General features: G+C 39.0%; 1 protein-coding gene and 1 non-coding gene across 2 annotated transcripts; one reads left to right on the top strand and one right to left on the bottom strand.

Moving 5' to 3' along the window:
* Positions 1 to 1,179: 1,179 nt before the first annotated feature.
* On the top strand, positions 1,180 to 6,389 carry LOC145574657 (uncharacterized). Its single transcript, XM_081632497.1, has 4 exons — positions 1,180 to 1,451; positions 1,638 to 3,620; positions 4,583 to 4,682; positions 5,490 to 6,389. Exons 1-4 carry the CDS (start codon positions 1,180 to 1,182, stop codon positions 6,387 to 6,389), a joined length of 3,255 nt encoding a protein of 1,084 aa, XP_081488623.1.
* LOC145607451 (small nucleolar RNA R71) lies at positions 1,477 to 1,583 on the bottom strand. Its single transcript, XR_014105565.1, has one exon. It is a non-coding gene; the product is annotated as a small nucleolar RNA R71 (small nucleolar RNA).
* Positions 6,390 to 16,175: the final 9,786 nt, after the last annotated feature.

Below are 16,175 nucleotides of genomic sequence, written 5' to 3' on the forward strand. Positions count from 1 at the left end.
AGCACGTCCGTGCCGACCTGTAGCCGTGCCCGACTCTTGTTTTATCCGTCCTTTTTATTTGGGGGTCTTTATAAATAACCTTGGGAGCTCATTTGTACGGATCGAAGTTTTTAGTGCTTCCTCTTAGTTTGCAATTGTAGAAACACAAATATTCTCAAATCATTAGTTAGATTATAATTATTAGCTTGGAAATTTCATTCTCAATCATTATAGAAGACAAGTTCCACCATTGATATTCACGTTGAAGCTTCTAGTAACATTTTCTCACTCTTCTCTTCCATTTTAATTGCTTTGATTGTTAATTATCTTGCTTAATTCTTGTTTGCTTAAATTGTTATTTAGCTTAATCTTTAGTTAATTCTTGTTCATGAGCTACTTGAAATCCTTAATTGCTTTAATCTCCATGGATTGTGAGTAGTCTAATTTTCTTGGGTTTGGATAAAACCCTCAATGTAGTCACTAATTACTTGTTGCATGTGTTAATTTGGTAATTGTTGGGTGTTAATTATTTGAGCTTAAGTGGTTTAATTGCTTAGTTCTTGTATATGGCCATTGCTAGAACTATTATCTAAGCTTTCTCAACGAAGGATCGAGAGATGAACTTGAGGTAGCTCCCTTATGCTTAATTGACTTGAAATGCCATGAGAATAGGAATTTCCAGTCAAGGGAATGTTTTTGTCATCGTGATTATGCTTTAATACTTGTTTTATGCTTTGTAACCACGAGAGTAGGTTGTATTCATAATTCGAGTAATCCCTTTAGCTTGAGAGAGTAGTTGGGTGCTTTAGATGACTTCCCCTATATTATCCCCTCAAATTACCATTGTTTGATACTTGCTAATTGTGATTTGTGACGAAATTGAGTGGTATATCCCAAGCCCTATAACTCTCTAAATATTGTTAATCTCCCCTAGCTTTAGTTGACTTGAACTAGTACTTGTTACATAAAACCAAACCAATTTCGACTTCATTTAGCTTATTTATGCGGTAGTATTTCGGTGGTTGATTCAACGCCTCTCTTGGGTTCGACCCTTTCTTACCCTTGCTATTAGCTAGTGAGACCAATATAGGACTTTATCTTTGGTAGGCTCGACGACTGCCTATCAAATTTTGGCCATTGTTACGGGATTATGACCACCCCAATGCCTTCACACTTCGGAGTGGCATACGTCTCCCTACTATGAATGCAAATAATTTTGAGCTTTCACCTCAACTCATCCGTATGATACAAAGTGATCAATTTGGTGGGAGTTCTCATGAGTGTCCTTTTGCTCATTTGGACAACTTTCTCGAATTGTGCACAACCATCAAGCAAAACAACATTACGGAAGAGTTCATCCGTATGCACATGTTTCAATTCTCCCTCCGTGACAAAGCAAAGCATTGGTTGAGAACGGTAGAAGAGGGATCATTGACCACATGGGATGAAGTCACTAGAGCTTTCCTTGGAATGTATTGTCCACCCGAAAAGACCGCCGAACTAAGAAGGAAAATCACCAATTTCAACCAAGAGATTGATGAAACCTTAAGTGAAGCTTGGGAGCGTTTCAAGGACTACACTAGAAAATGCCCACACCATGGTTTCACATCATGGATCATTGTTCTAAGCTTTTATGATGGTTTTACTCCTACTTCAAGGGCCAACCTTGATAACGGGGCCGGTGGTAGCCTTAAAAAGCTATCGGTGGATGATGCATACAAGATGATTGAAGAAGTGGCAAAGCACTATGCATACGGAGGTGATAGACGGCAACCTCAAGCAAAGAAGGGCGGAATCCACGACCTTACTGCAATATACCTTATTGCATCAAAGTTTGACTTGCTAGCTCACAAGCTAGATCAAGCCACGCTTACATCTCCAAGCTATTCTTCACAACAAGTCATGCCTTGTGAAACTTGTGGAGGAAATGATCACTTGTCCTCCTATTGCAACTCAACTAACCAAGAACAAGTTGCGGCTATTGGGCAAATAAACGACCAATACTCTCAACCCTACAATCAAGGTTGGAAACCCCAACAAAACACGGGTTGGAAACAACAAAATCAAGGCCCCCCTCAAAACCAATACAATCAATCTCATCCACAAAACCAACAAGCTCCTTACCGTCACCCTAACCAAAGGGACCAAAACCAACAAAGGCAACAATATAACCAATTCGCTCCTCCACTTCCTCAAAAATCTAGCCTTGAAGTCGCACTTGAGACCTTCATTACACAACAAGGAATAAGCAATGCGGATATGCAAGCGAACATCCAACAACTTCAAGCACACAACAAGATAATTGAGAATCAATTGGCTCAAATTGCGCAACAAGTTGGAAGTTCATCCTCCAATCCTAGTGGTAACTTCCCAAGCTCAACGATTGTGAACCCAAAAGAGCAAGCTAAGGCCATTAATTTGAGATCGGGGAGAGGTTATGAAGGGCCGGTTATGAGTGAAGAGGAGCCACAAAAGAGAGATGAGGGAGTTGTGGTGAGAAATGAGGATGAGTTTGAAAATGAGATAGTTGATGTTGAGAGAAAGGAGCCACAAAGTAAGAATGAGGGAGATGAGGAAAAGGTAGAAAAGCCCCCCATGAAAATATACAAGCCTCCCATTCCATTCCCTCATAGGATTGTTGAAAAGAAATTGAATGAAAAGTTTTCAAACTTTCTTGAAGTTATGAGAGGACTTCAAGTGAATATCCCCTTTCTTCATGCTATGTCACAAATGCCTACATATGCAAAATTTTTGAAGGATCTTTTATCCAACAAGAGTAGGCTTGAAGAGAGTGCAACCATCTCCCTTCCTAAGGAGGTGAGTGCAATCATTCAAAACAAGCTCCCTCAAAAGCTTGGTGACCCCGGTAGCTATGCAATACCGGTGAAGATTGGAGACTTAGAGGCTATGGATGCTTTATGTGATCTTGGGGCAAGTGTGAGTTTGATGCCCTATTCTATTGCTAAGAGTTTGAAAGTGGGAGACTTGAAGCCAACAAGAATGTCCTTACAATTGGCCGACCGCACGGTTAGGCTACCTTTGGGAATTCTTGAAGATGTACCGGTTCAAGTTGGCAGAGTATTTGTGCCATGTGATTTTGTGGTAATGGAAATGGAAGAAGATACTACGGTGCCCCTAATCTTGGGAAGACCGTTTTTTAACACCGCGGGTGTTGTGATTGATATGAAGCAAGGAAGATTGACCTTGAATGTGGGAGATGAGAAAATATCATTCTCATTTCCACAAACATTGAAAAAGCCATTGTATGATGAAGTTCATAGAGTTGATACATTGGAAAGGGACTTAGAGAAGTCCCAAGAAAATTTGTTTGAAGGAGATCCTTTACAAGCTATCCTAATGGGAGGCTTAGTTGAGGAAGGTGAAGAAACGAGGGGGTATGATCTTTTTCTCAACCAACCTTTAGTCCACAACGAAAAGAAAGTGGAAGTGCTTAATGTGGAGGTAAAAGAGGAGAGTACTACGCCTCCTCACAATGTTGAACTTAAACCCCTTCCTCCTTTACTTAAATATGCTTTTCTTGATGATAGTGAGAATTATCCTGTTATTGTCAATGCTAAACTTGATGATACCTCTCTTGGGAAACTCCTAGTTGTTTTAAGGGAGTATAGAGGTGTCATTGGGTACAAAATTTATGACATTAAGGGGATAAGTCCTACTATATGCATGCATAAGATTTTACTTGATGATGATCATGCTTCCTCGATTGAGCACCAAAGAAGGCTCAATCCAAACATGAAGGAAGTCGTGAAAAAAGAAGTTTTAAATCTTCTTGAAGCGGGCATAATCTACCCTATCTCTGATAGTAAGTAGGTTAGCCCGGTTCAAGTTGTGCCTAAAAAAGGAGGCATGACCATCATCGAGAATGATAAGGGTGAGACCATTTATGCGAGGTCGGTCACCGGGTGGAGGATGTGTATTGATTATCAAAAATTGAATAAGTCCACCCGGAAAGACCACTTCCCACTCCCCTTCATCGATAAAATATTGGAAAGACTAGCATCACATAGTCACTATTGTTTCTTGGATGGATGCTCGGGATTCTTCCAAAACCCAACCCAACCCGAGGATCAAGAGAAGACTGCATTCACATGCCCTTTTGGCACCTTTGCTTATCGAAGGATGCCATTTGGACTTTGTAATGCACCTTCCACATTTCAAAGGTGCATGATGTCTATTTTTTCGACATGCTTGAATCATCAATTGAAGTATTCATGGATGGCTTTTCTGTTTTTGGTTCATCTTTTGACATTTGCCTTTCAAATTTGATTAAAGTATTGAAAAGATGTCAAGAGGTGAACTTGGTTTTGAATTGGGAAAAATGTCATTTCATGGTAGAAGAAGGAATTGTTCTTGGTCATGTAATTTATAGTAGGGGCATTGAAGTAGATCGTGCCAAAATTGAGGTCACTGAGCGCCTCCCACCCCCTACAAATGTGAAGGGGATAAGGAGCTTTCTTGGACACGCGGGTTTTTACCGCCGGTTCATAAAGGATTTTTCAAAAATCGCAAAGCCGCTCACTCAATTGTTGGTAAAGGATGCCTCTTTTGTGTTTACTAATGATTGTTTGCTAGCATTTGATAGGTTGAAGGAGGCATTGATTTCGGCTCCTATCATTCAACCCCCTAATTGGGAGCTTCCTTTTGAGCTTATGTGTGATGCTTCGGATTTTGCCATTGGGTCCGTTCTTGGACAAAGGAAGGATAAGAAGCTCCATGCTATCTACTACACTAGCAAAACTTTGGATCATGCACAAAGGAATTACACAACCACGGAAAAGGAGTTTCTAGCCATTGTTCATGCAATTGAGAAGTTTAGGTCATGCTTGTTGGGATCTAAAGTCATAGTCTTCACCGACCATGCGGCCTTGAAGTACCTCTTGTCCAAGAAGGAACCAAAGCCAAGATTGATACGGTGGGTCTTTCTCTTACAAGACTATGACATTGAGATTAAGGACAAGAAGGGTGCCGAAAATGCGGTGGCCGATCATCTTTCACGGTTGCCTATCCTTGTAGGCGATCTTGATAACTTGCCAATCGACGATTCATTCCCGGATGATCAACTATTTGCTATTCTCCAAGCACCAGCACCATGGTTTGCGGACATTGCAAACTACTTGTCTTGCTTTATTCTCCCTCCCGACCTCTCCTATCAACAAAAAAGGAAGTTTCTTCATGATGTTCGCCAATACTTTTGGGACGACCCCTTGCTCTTCAAACAAGGTGTTGATGGCCTTTTTAGAAGGTGTGTCCCGGATAATGAAATTGAAGATGTTATCACAATGTGTCACTCCTCACCTTGTGGAGGACATATGAGTGCCAACAAGACCTTGGCGAAAATATTACAATGCGATTTCTTTTGGCCAACAATGTTCAAAGATGTGTGGGGTGTAGTGAAAGCTTATGACCGGTGTCAAAGAACCGGTAATATTTCAAAGAGAAATGAAATGCCTTTGAACAACATCCTTGAACTTGAAATTTTTGATGTATAGGGCATCGATTTTATGGGGCCTTTCCAGAGCTCTTTTGGGAACAAGTTCATTCTAGTGGCCGTCGATTACGTATCAAAGTGGGTGGAAGCGGTTGCAACTCTTACTAATGATGCTAAGGTTGTGGTCAAGCTCTTCAAAAGAGTAATTTTCTCAAGGTTTGGAGTGCCCCGGGCTGTGATTAGTGATGGAGGTTCACACTTTGCAAAGCGATCCTTTCAAGCTCTCCTTGAGAAATATGGTGTGAGGCACAAGGTTTCATTAGCTTACCACCCCAAAACAAGTGGTCAAGCTGAAATTTCAAACCGGGAGGTAAAAATGATCCTTGAGAAAACGGTGGATAGGTCTAGAAAAGATTGGTCTACAAAGCTTGATGATGCTCTATGGGCCTATCGCACCGCGTTCAAAACTCCTATTGGCACCACACCATACAAGCTTGTTTATGGGAAGTCATGCCACTTGCCGGTAGAACTTGAGCATCGGGCTCATTGGGCTATCAAAACATTGAATTTCGACCTTCAAAGCGCCGGTGAGAAGAGGTTGCTTGACCTCCACGCCTTGGAAGAATTAAGAATGGATGCATATGAGAGTGCAAGGATTTACAAAGAAAAGACCAAGGCTTGGCATGACAAGCATATTAGCAAAAGGGAGTTTAAGGAAGGTGATAAGGTCCTACTTTTCAATTCCCGGTTGAAGTTGTTTCCGAGTAAGCTTAAGTCAAGATGGAGTGGACCTTTCACCATTAAGAAGGTTTTTCCATATGGAGCGATAGAAATCTTAAATAACAATGGTGAACCGTTCAAAGTGAATGGCCATAGTCTTAAGGCATACTTTGACGGTTTTGTGCATGAGGAAGCCAAGGTTTTTCACCTTGATGAGTTTGATGTTCCCTACTCACATTGATCTCGCAATGTCGTCAAGCTAGTGACGTTAAAAGAGCGCTTCCGGGAGGCAACCCGAGTTTCTCAACTCTCTCTCTCTCTCACAAACTATTATTTAATTTCCATCACTCTTACTATTACTAACTTTTCTCTCAAATGTCTTTTGTAGGTGTTGATGAAAAGAAAAGTAAGAAAAGGTTTTTGTGGAAATGAAGTAGTAGATAATAATAATAATAATAATGGTAATGATAGTAATTTTATTATTATTATGCCTTACTATTACTATTATTCAAAAAAAAAAAAGGGGAAAAGGGGAAAGGATCGTGCAACAGCAGGTCAGCACGGACGTGCAGAGAATAGCACGTCCGTGCAGAGGCAGTCAGAAGCAATCAGAAACTTTGAATTAAATTTCTCCAGATTGGCACGGACGTGCCAAATTAAGCACGTCCGTGCAAGGTGGCTAAGCACGTCCGTGCCAAGTCCTGCACGTCCGTGCTGAACAAGTCAGCGTGTTATCTTAGTTTCTGTCTGAGGCTGCACATCCGTGCCAAATTACGCACGTCCCTGCAACTTAGCACTTCCGTGTCGCATGTTGCACGTCCGTGCCAAATAAGTCAGACCTTACTCACGCTTCTGTCTGAGGCTGCACGTCCGTGCCAATAGCTGCACGTCCGTGCCGCCCTGAAATTGGCTGGCAGCAGCACGGTTATAACATAAAAAAAAATATTTCACTCCCTCACACTCTCTATCTCACGATTCTCACTCCTCCTCTCTCCAAAACTCTAACTTCCTCCTTCAAAACCCACTAAATTCTCCATTCTCACCCAAATTCTCACCCAAATTCAACAATTTTCTCCAAAATCTTCACTCCATTTCAACATTTTTCACAATCTACTATTTCTTTCTCACATTCAAACCCAAAAATCACCCAAAATACTCAAACCCTAACCTTGAAAAATCAATTTGGGGGTTTTCTTTGGAGTTGAAGTTCAAGACATTTGGTTGAAGGGGTAAGTTCAAGCAAGCAAGAGGAAGGTTATAAAGGTTCATTTGTAGGTTTTACACCCACGATAAGCTCGGTATAATCGTTCCTCCCTTTTACTAATTTCATGTTTAATTCCTTGAATTTTTGCATGAAATTGCTTGAGAAAGTTTGTTTGAATTGGTTGTGAGTGATTGATAGTTGATAATTGAAAAGCATTATTGAGTTTGAATGAATTTTGGTGTGTTTTGAGAATTGGATTTTTTTTGTAAGTGAGGTTGAAAAATTGATTTTCTAAAGGAAGAACATGCTTGTTTAGGTGGATTGTTGTGTTGGTTTGTTTGATAATATTTCATGAAATCGATGTAAAATTGTTGTAGATGCATTATTGAAGTGGTCTTTGTTACTTGGTGATTTGCTTATTTTAGGTGGGAGACTTAGAACTTGACTTGATTGTGTTGTGTTCATTGGCCTTGTGTTTGAGCTTTGGTTGGTCGAATTGCGGACTTAGTCTCTTTGTGTGGTTGCAAGGTGATTATTTTGTCTTGGTTTGTTTGATTGCATTGCATTAAGACCGACCATGTCTAGAAGAAATCGACCTAGGAACACGGATGCTAGGTACCGCAACCCCTCTCCTCCTCCTCCCGTTGATCCACCACAAGTGGACACTATGGAAATCGTGTTCAATGACCCAACATTCTTGAATAACTATATAAGAATAAGTAGGAGGAGAGTTCGACCTACAAAGTTCTATGACGAGAGTGTTGCCGAGGCTTTAGGGGTAGGGGACGATGTTAGGATGCTTTTCGAGGGTTGTGGCTTAGGAAATTGGCTAGATTTAAGCGCCCCGACCTACAAAAGGTTGACACTTGAATTCCTCTCCACCCTTCAAGTGCAACGAGACAACAATAGATCCCCCCGCCGCCTTATCTTCCAACTCATGAACACCCAACACAACTTGAACATAAAGAGAGTGAACCAAGATTTTGGGTGGCCAATTAACGGCACCATAAGACCAAAGGATAGGCCCCCCCGTAACTATTGGGCGGGTGAGTTTTGGAGGAAGATCACCGGCCTTTTCGACTACAACCCTAGGACTGATAAAGCTAAGGCCATAATCCACCCCGCCTTTAGGATGTCACAGCGCACCATAGCGAACACGACGTTCGCTAGAGGTGATAGTTCGGGTGTAGTGTCCACTAGGGAGCTTCACTTCCTTTGGCACTTGAGCGAGGGTAGTACGACCCTAGATGTAGGGGCCTGGTTTGTCGATCACCTAGAGGATGTTGCCACTAGGTCCGGCAACATCACCATAGGTGGCATGATCGCTATTATTGCTTCTGCTCTTAACCTTGATTTTGCAGATGAGCAGGTTTTCCCAGGGCCGATGCAGCTAGACAAGCAGTCGCTTTGGACCATGAGATGGGTTGCGGATGTGGAAGGGCCGCATCCTTACTTGTGGCACGTGAGTGGCCGCCCCTATGCCTACCTCTCCGATCAGGAGCGGACCTTCATCTACGACGAGAGCAACTGGGTCTTCGAGAGGGACCACCCTTGGATTCCCGGTGATGATGAAGAAGAGCAAGAGCAAGAACAACCACAACAACAACAACCGCAACAACAACATTTCCAACAACAATTCCAACAACAACAACAATATGAGCACCAACAAGGGTACCAAGAAGGGTACCAAGGTCAAGGCATGGGTGAGGGAAACCCACCCCTTTCCTTTGAGCAACAAATGCAGATGATGAATGTCGGGTTCAACCGCATGTCCACCGAGTTTGAGACTATGAGAAAGTCTCACGAAGACATGAGGTCCTCCTACGACAATATGAGGACAAGCTTTGAGGATCTTCGATCGGAATTGGGTGAATTCCGGAACGTCTACCGACATTGGTACCCCGGGGGCACAAGCTCCCAAGGAGGCCCGAGCCAATGAGTTAGTTCTCTTTCTTCCCCTTCTTGTGCTCTAATTGTTTTAACATTGGGGACAATGTTTATGATATCTTGGGGGGAGTCTTTCTCTTTGGTTCATATGTTGGTTCTTGCATGTCCTTGTTGGTATAAACTTTGCATGTTGTTTGTTCCTTCCCCTAGCATCCAAACCCCTAAACATCCAAATTTGCTCCCTTTGAAATCCAACACCCTAAATCCAAATCTCTTAATATGAGAATACTTCTCTTCTCTTCTCTCTTTATTTATTTAGATGTATAGTTGTGCTTCAAATTTTTTTTATGATTAGCTTAGTTTTCTTAACTTTTTTTTTTTTTATCTATTCTTGATTTCTATTAACCTCTAGTAAAAAATAAAAAAAAAAAAAAAAAAAATGGAAAAATGGCCCTTGGATGAGACTCAAATGATGATGCTTATATGATTTGCTTGCTTGACTCTTGAGTGATGAGTAAAAGTTCTTTTAGAAGGGTGTGTGCAAAAGTTGGGGTCTTTTAGAGGCTTATTAATCTTGATTGCATTAGAGTATATGAAATGAAAACCGATGAATGCTCAATTGCACGTCTAGTATAGTATATTGTCAAATTTGCCCAAAGTAGGATATGTTTGAATCGAATTGCGGTCCCTTGTGCCCTTGATGTTCCTCCCCTCCTCCCCCTAAATGAAACTCTATTAAGAAATTGGTTCTATTTGTATCTTGTGTAATAAGTGGCATAATAAGCCACATGTATCGAATAAAAGAAAGAGCCGCTCACAGTTAAAAGAGGCGAAGGTAATGAATGTTAGAAAAAAAGAAAAGAAAAGAAAAGAAAAAAAAAATAGAAAAAGAAAAGGAGATAAAAAACTCCTCCAAATTTCTCAAAGTTTTCACTTTCTCTTCTCTAGAGGTCAAATTGTGGATGCCTCCCACACATTGTCTATTTTGATGTTTCTTGTGTAAATTTCCGAGTTAGAGTGTAGTTAAAGGGGAATGGGAGTGCATTTTGGGAGGTGGACTTGCATTTTGAGATTTTATAACCGAAAGAGGTTTTTTTGCAACTTTGGAATATCTAGATGTGCTCTAATGAACTAGTAAAAGGTATAAGGAAGTATCCTAGTGCAACCTTGCTTAATTCTCCTCTCTACCCCCAACTCATGTGCACATTTGTATGATCGGTAATTCTTGAAAGTCGCTCACTTGTCTTGCTTGTGATTTATATCCCGATGAGTTGACTTGGGCAATAAAAACATTGGTTTTGGTGTGTATTGATCACCTTGATGATGATGATGTGTTATGACAATTTTGGCATGGTTTGTGTGAGTTGTGGGTTAAGCTCAAGGGAAACCCTCACGAGATAAAAACTCATCCTCTTAGGCGACTTAGGGGTTCAAATTGCTTTTCACTTGTGCTAAAAGTGTTTATGGTTCTTGCCATGCGGATTTGCGTTTGTGTTTTCTCTTTAAGTATCTTTTCTTGGTTTGATCATTAGTAAGTAATCTTCCCTCTTGATTTGACAAGTTTGTTTTGCTCGAGGACTAGCAAAAGCTTAGCTTGGGGGGATTTGATAACTTGTTGTTTGATACGATTTTAGAGTGATTTCGAGCCTTGTTTACTTGGTATATTGGCATTTTGGTTCACTTTTACTCTATTTTTGTTCAACTTTTGTGTATCCCTTGCTTCACGGGTTGTTAGTGTTTTTGTCGGGTTTTTAGGTTCAAAGACGACCATTTGAGGCATTTGGATGATAAACCGAGGTTAGAAGCCGAAACAATGGAGCAAAACCGAAGAAAAGTGAAGATAAAGGCCTTAGAGAGTCTGCACGTACGTGCAAAGTATGGCACGTCCGTGCAGAAGTATTCCAGCACGACCAGAAGCTACTGCCTACTGCTTTCAAGGCCTGCACGTCCGTGCAGGATATTCAGCACGTCCATGCCTGATCCTGCACGTCCGTGCAGGTTGCTCAGCCAAAACTGATCCTTCTGCCTCCCAGGTGCACGCCCGTGCCAATATCAGCACGTCCGTGCAGGATGCCCTGACTAAAACAGTACCTTCTGCCTCCCAGATGCACGCCCGTGCCAATCTCAGCACGTCCGTGCCAACCTCAGCACGTCCGTGCCAATCTCAGCACGTCCATGCCGACCTGTAGCCGTGCCCGACTCTTGTTTTCTCCGTCCTTTTTATTTGGGGGTCTTTATAAATAACCTTGGGAGCTCATTTGTACGGATCGAAGTTTTTAGTGCTTCCTCTTAGTTTGCAATTGTAGAAACACAAATATTCTCAAATCATTAGTTAGATTATAATTATTAGCTTGGAAATTTCATTCTCAATCATTGTAGAAGACAAGTTCCACCATTGATATTCAAGTTGAAGCTTCTAGTAACATTTTCTCACTCTTCTCTTCCATTTTAATTGCTTTGATTGTTAATTATCTTGCTTAATTCTTGTATGCTTAAATTGTTATTTAGCTTAATCTGTAGTTAATTCTTGTTCATGAGTTACTTGAAATCCTTAATTGCTTTAATCTCCATGGATTGTGAGTAGTCTAATTTTCTAAGGTTTGGATAAAACCCTCAATGTAGTCGCTAATTACTTGTTGCATGTGTTAATTTGGTAATTGTTGGGTGTTAATTAGTTGAGCTTAAGTGGTTTAATTGCTTAGTTCTTGTATATGGCCATTGCTAGAACTATTATCTAAGCTTTCTCAACGAAGGATCGAGAGATGAACTTGAGTTAGCTCCCTTATGCTTAATTGACTTGAAATGCCATGAGAATAGGAATTTCCATTCAAGGGAATATTTTTGTCATCGTGATTATGCTTTAATACTTGTTTTATGCTTTGTAACCACGAGAGTAGGTTGTATTCATAATTCGAGTAATCCCTCTAGCTTGAGAGAGTAGTTGGGTGCTTTAGATGACTTCCCCTATATTATCCCCTCAAATTACCATTGTTTGCTACTTGCTAATTGTGATTTGTGACGAAATGGAGTGGTATATCCCAAGCCCTAGAACTCTCTAAATATTGTTAATCTCCCCCTAGCTTTAGTTGACTTGAACTAGTACTTGTTACATAAAACCAAACCAATTTCGACTTCATTTAGCTTATTTATGCGGTAGTATTTTGGTGGTTGATTCAACGCTTCTCTTGGGTTCAACCCTTTCTTACCCTTGCTATTAGCTAGTGAGACCAAGATAGGACTTTATCTTTGGTAGGCTCGACGACGGCCAATCAATGACTTATGAAATGGATGAATAAAAACAACACAATTACCTATCTACATCTCTCTCTAATATTCTCTCTTTCCCCTTATTTTAAAACATAGTTAAACTATAGACATGATTTTAGTTTGTTTCATCTCTAATATTACTTTTGTTTCATGATAAGTGCAACATTGTGCCTTTTTTGCTTTTTTAAATCACGACTTTAACCAATATTTTTCGTATACTCCTTTTGTCCCCTTCTGATAGTTACTTTTGGTAGAAAATCACAGGAATTAATAAACATAAATAAGAAGTAGCAAAACTACATTGAATAAGTAAATTTACATTTGGTGTGTAAAAAAGTAGAGAGAGAAAGTAATTAAAGTACAAAGGAAAGTAAAGTTTACATGAGAAAGTTAAATTTGCACAAATATTTTTGCAAATGGGAGGGAATTTTGGTAAAAAAATTTAAAATATTAATGGTACTTGAAAAAAGTAAATGTGACTAACATTTTGGGTCACCAAAAATGACATAAATGACTATCAAAAGGGGACGAAAGGAGTATATTTAAATAAATATTGTGATACATTGAAACCAACCTAACATTTTTGTTTTTATTACTAAATTTTTATAAACATGTGAAAAATGTAGTCAAAGTTAGTTGATGAATAATGTAAAAGGTTAAAACAATAAATGTATAGGGAAATAGATATAATGATAATTTTTACAAATAATACCCAAAAGTTATAATTAATTTGAAACAGATGCGGTAATAATTATTCCTTCATGACATAGTTACATGTCTTACAATTAACTTGGACCAAAGGCTTAAAGACATTTTGAGCATTGAGTGTTTCAATAGAAAGCTAAAAAAATTGGAATTCAATTTAGTTTTTTGTTTTGTTTTACGTTTTGGTTTATTTGTTTTATTTTGTTCTCTCCATCTGTGAGAGTCTGTCCCAATTTTCTGGGTTTTTTCCCAATTTTCTGGGATTTTGATTCTCATCTATGGATGAGAATTTTATTTGTAGGGTTCTTATAATAATTGGGAAGGTGATTTGGATTCCTATGGGTCTGGGATTTGTCATCAACTGGTCGATCAAAACATCAGCGCAGATTGCGAAGGTCTCAACTTGGAAAGATGCAAAAACATCGAAAATCATTGCTCGCGTTAAGCTTGAAGCGGTGGAGTATGAGCTACGCCAAATATGCAAATTAGTTATGATTTTGATTGTAAAAGTTATGATATTTTCTCTAAATCTGTGGTTTACAGATCCTTATTACTGTAGATGTCGTATGGCTTTTATTTAATGATATTATTCTTCCCGTTAAAAAAATAAATAAATTAATGTGCATATTTCTTAAACTATATGTGCATAATTTTATTAGTCAATGTGCATATTTTTTAACTAAGTATATGCATAATTTTTAAATCCAATATGCAAAATTTTTAAACACACTGTGCATTATTTAATAAATAAATGTGCAAAATATATTATAGGAATGTGCATTTTTATTTTTTATTTTTATTTTATTTATTTTTTTTTTTAGTAAGATGACATACTACTCACAACTCTCTCACGATTTTACTATGTTATTCTTCCAATCTCATCATTTTACAATGAGATATCTTGAATTAGGATCTTTATGTTTATTTAAATTAAATTTGCATATATAACCTATAATCTGATAAAGATATTTCAGTGCATTTTGCATATAAGAATGAGTAGTGTTCAATTACTTTTTAAATTCATTTACTCTGACATGTATAGAACTTGAAGTAGTAGATCAAAATTTTAGTTGTAGATTTTTGCTAAGTTTTAGTTGCAGATTTTTGCGTCAATTCCCGTTGTTGAGAAGAGAGAGAAACGAATAACTTGTTGAGAAGAGAGAGAAACCAATAACTTGTTTAGAAGAGAGAGAAATTAATATGGATATGGGGGAACAAAAAAATGATACTCCATATTGAATTGACGAAGGAGTAGTATGTGAGCGTGTTAATATAATTAGAGAATTGATCGGGCGAAAGAATCCAAGACATAGTTGTACGTAGCTGACAATCTTGCTTTTTAGTACTCATCATATTTGATTGATTGTGAACGTAGGATTATTTAATTTGGATGGTTTAGATTCCTTCTCATCCTTTCAATTTTAAGGTCCTTCTCATTGGATCACAACCCTATATATATATACATATATAATGCGAAATCATACCTTAATCAAAATTTTTATTGCATAATCATACATAGCTTTATGCCAAAAAATGGGGTTTGACCCTTTTTCCCGGCATTGACTACCCCAATTCAGTCACGAAACCATCTCCCTCCCCAACCCCACCCCCACCCACAAACCACCCTTTCACGGCGTTGACCACCATAAACCCACCCCTTTACACCTTAAACCCTCCTCTATAGTCTTAACCACCCCTTTCTCCACTGTCGACGTTGGAACCCCTAGTCGTGCCCCCCAAACCCTAAATTCGCAAAATCACTCACCTAAAGGAGGGTTTGATTTCGTTGGTGGGGATGAGGAGGAGAGGCGGTTTCGTAGGAGCTATAAGGAGGGAGTGATTTTCGGAATGGGGCTGGAGATGGGGCGGTTTCATGGTGGGGTTGGGGTAGTCAACATCGACAAATGAGGTTTGACCCTTTTTTCCGGCATAAGGTATGACTTCGCAAAAAAAAAGAAGATGTGATTAAGTTACGATTTCGCTAATAAAAAAAGTGGTTTTCTCAATTAAAATTTCTTTGATAAGGAGATTTTTTGCAAAATTTCCTTTTTGTTTGTTAGAAATATTTTGACTTTTGCACTGTAAAAATTTGATGATTTTTGGTGACACAACATAACATATGATTGATCAATGCAACGAAATATATTTTTATTGATAATTCAAGAAATTAAAGTAATGGTGATAATTATTTTTGAGAAACGTGAGAGTAAACTTTACTATAAAATAGGAGGTAGGTTCATAGCACACGAGGAAGTGGAAATGGAGGAATTTTATGCATTTGTAAAAACATAACATTGATTAAAATATTTTAAAAACACATGGTAGCGAGAGAAAAGAGGAGAGAGATAGGAAGAGAGAGGTCCATAGTTGGACCCCACTTATTTTTTGGTCGGATTGTATCACGTGATGGGGGATTAGATGCTGATTGTTCCACTAAAAGTTTATACAGTACCATTGAATCATCAGTGGTACTATTTATGCATAAAAACTCTACAAGCACAAATATCAGTTTCATGTAGGGTTTTAGGCACTCTAAGCGAAATTTCATGAATCTCATCTATACGCACCTAAACAGGATCTCATGCATATACAAATAAAGGATCACATAATAGTTTAGAATTAACCTTTGAAGCGTGAATCCTCTTAGCAATCTTCTTCTCTAGCGGAGATAAAGAGCCTCAAATGCAACTCCTCTATTTGGTCCACCGGGTTGAATCAACACTCCACCAATGCTAGTTGGACGGGAAAAACCTTTCACCTTTCTTTGAGTAGAGAACCGATTTTAGAGAGAAAATATGGAGAGGAAAACTTACGTTGTTTTCAGAAAACTAAATACTGTATTTTATTTTCCCTAAACTCTAATTAATATATAATCACATTATCATTAATTAGGTTTGGGTTTTCCTCTCCCCTTTCCCTTCTTGGTCGGTCACCCTAAGGCCCACCTTGGGCTTCGGGTTTCTT

This window comes from Chenopodium album, chromosome 2 (genome assembly GCF_948465745.1).
Source record: "Chenopodium album chromosome 2, dcCheAlbu1.1, whole genome shotgun sequence".
Lineage (NCBI taxonomy): Eukaryota > Viridiplantae > Streptophyta > Magnoliopsida > Caryophyllales > Amaranthaceae > Chenopodium > Chenopodium album.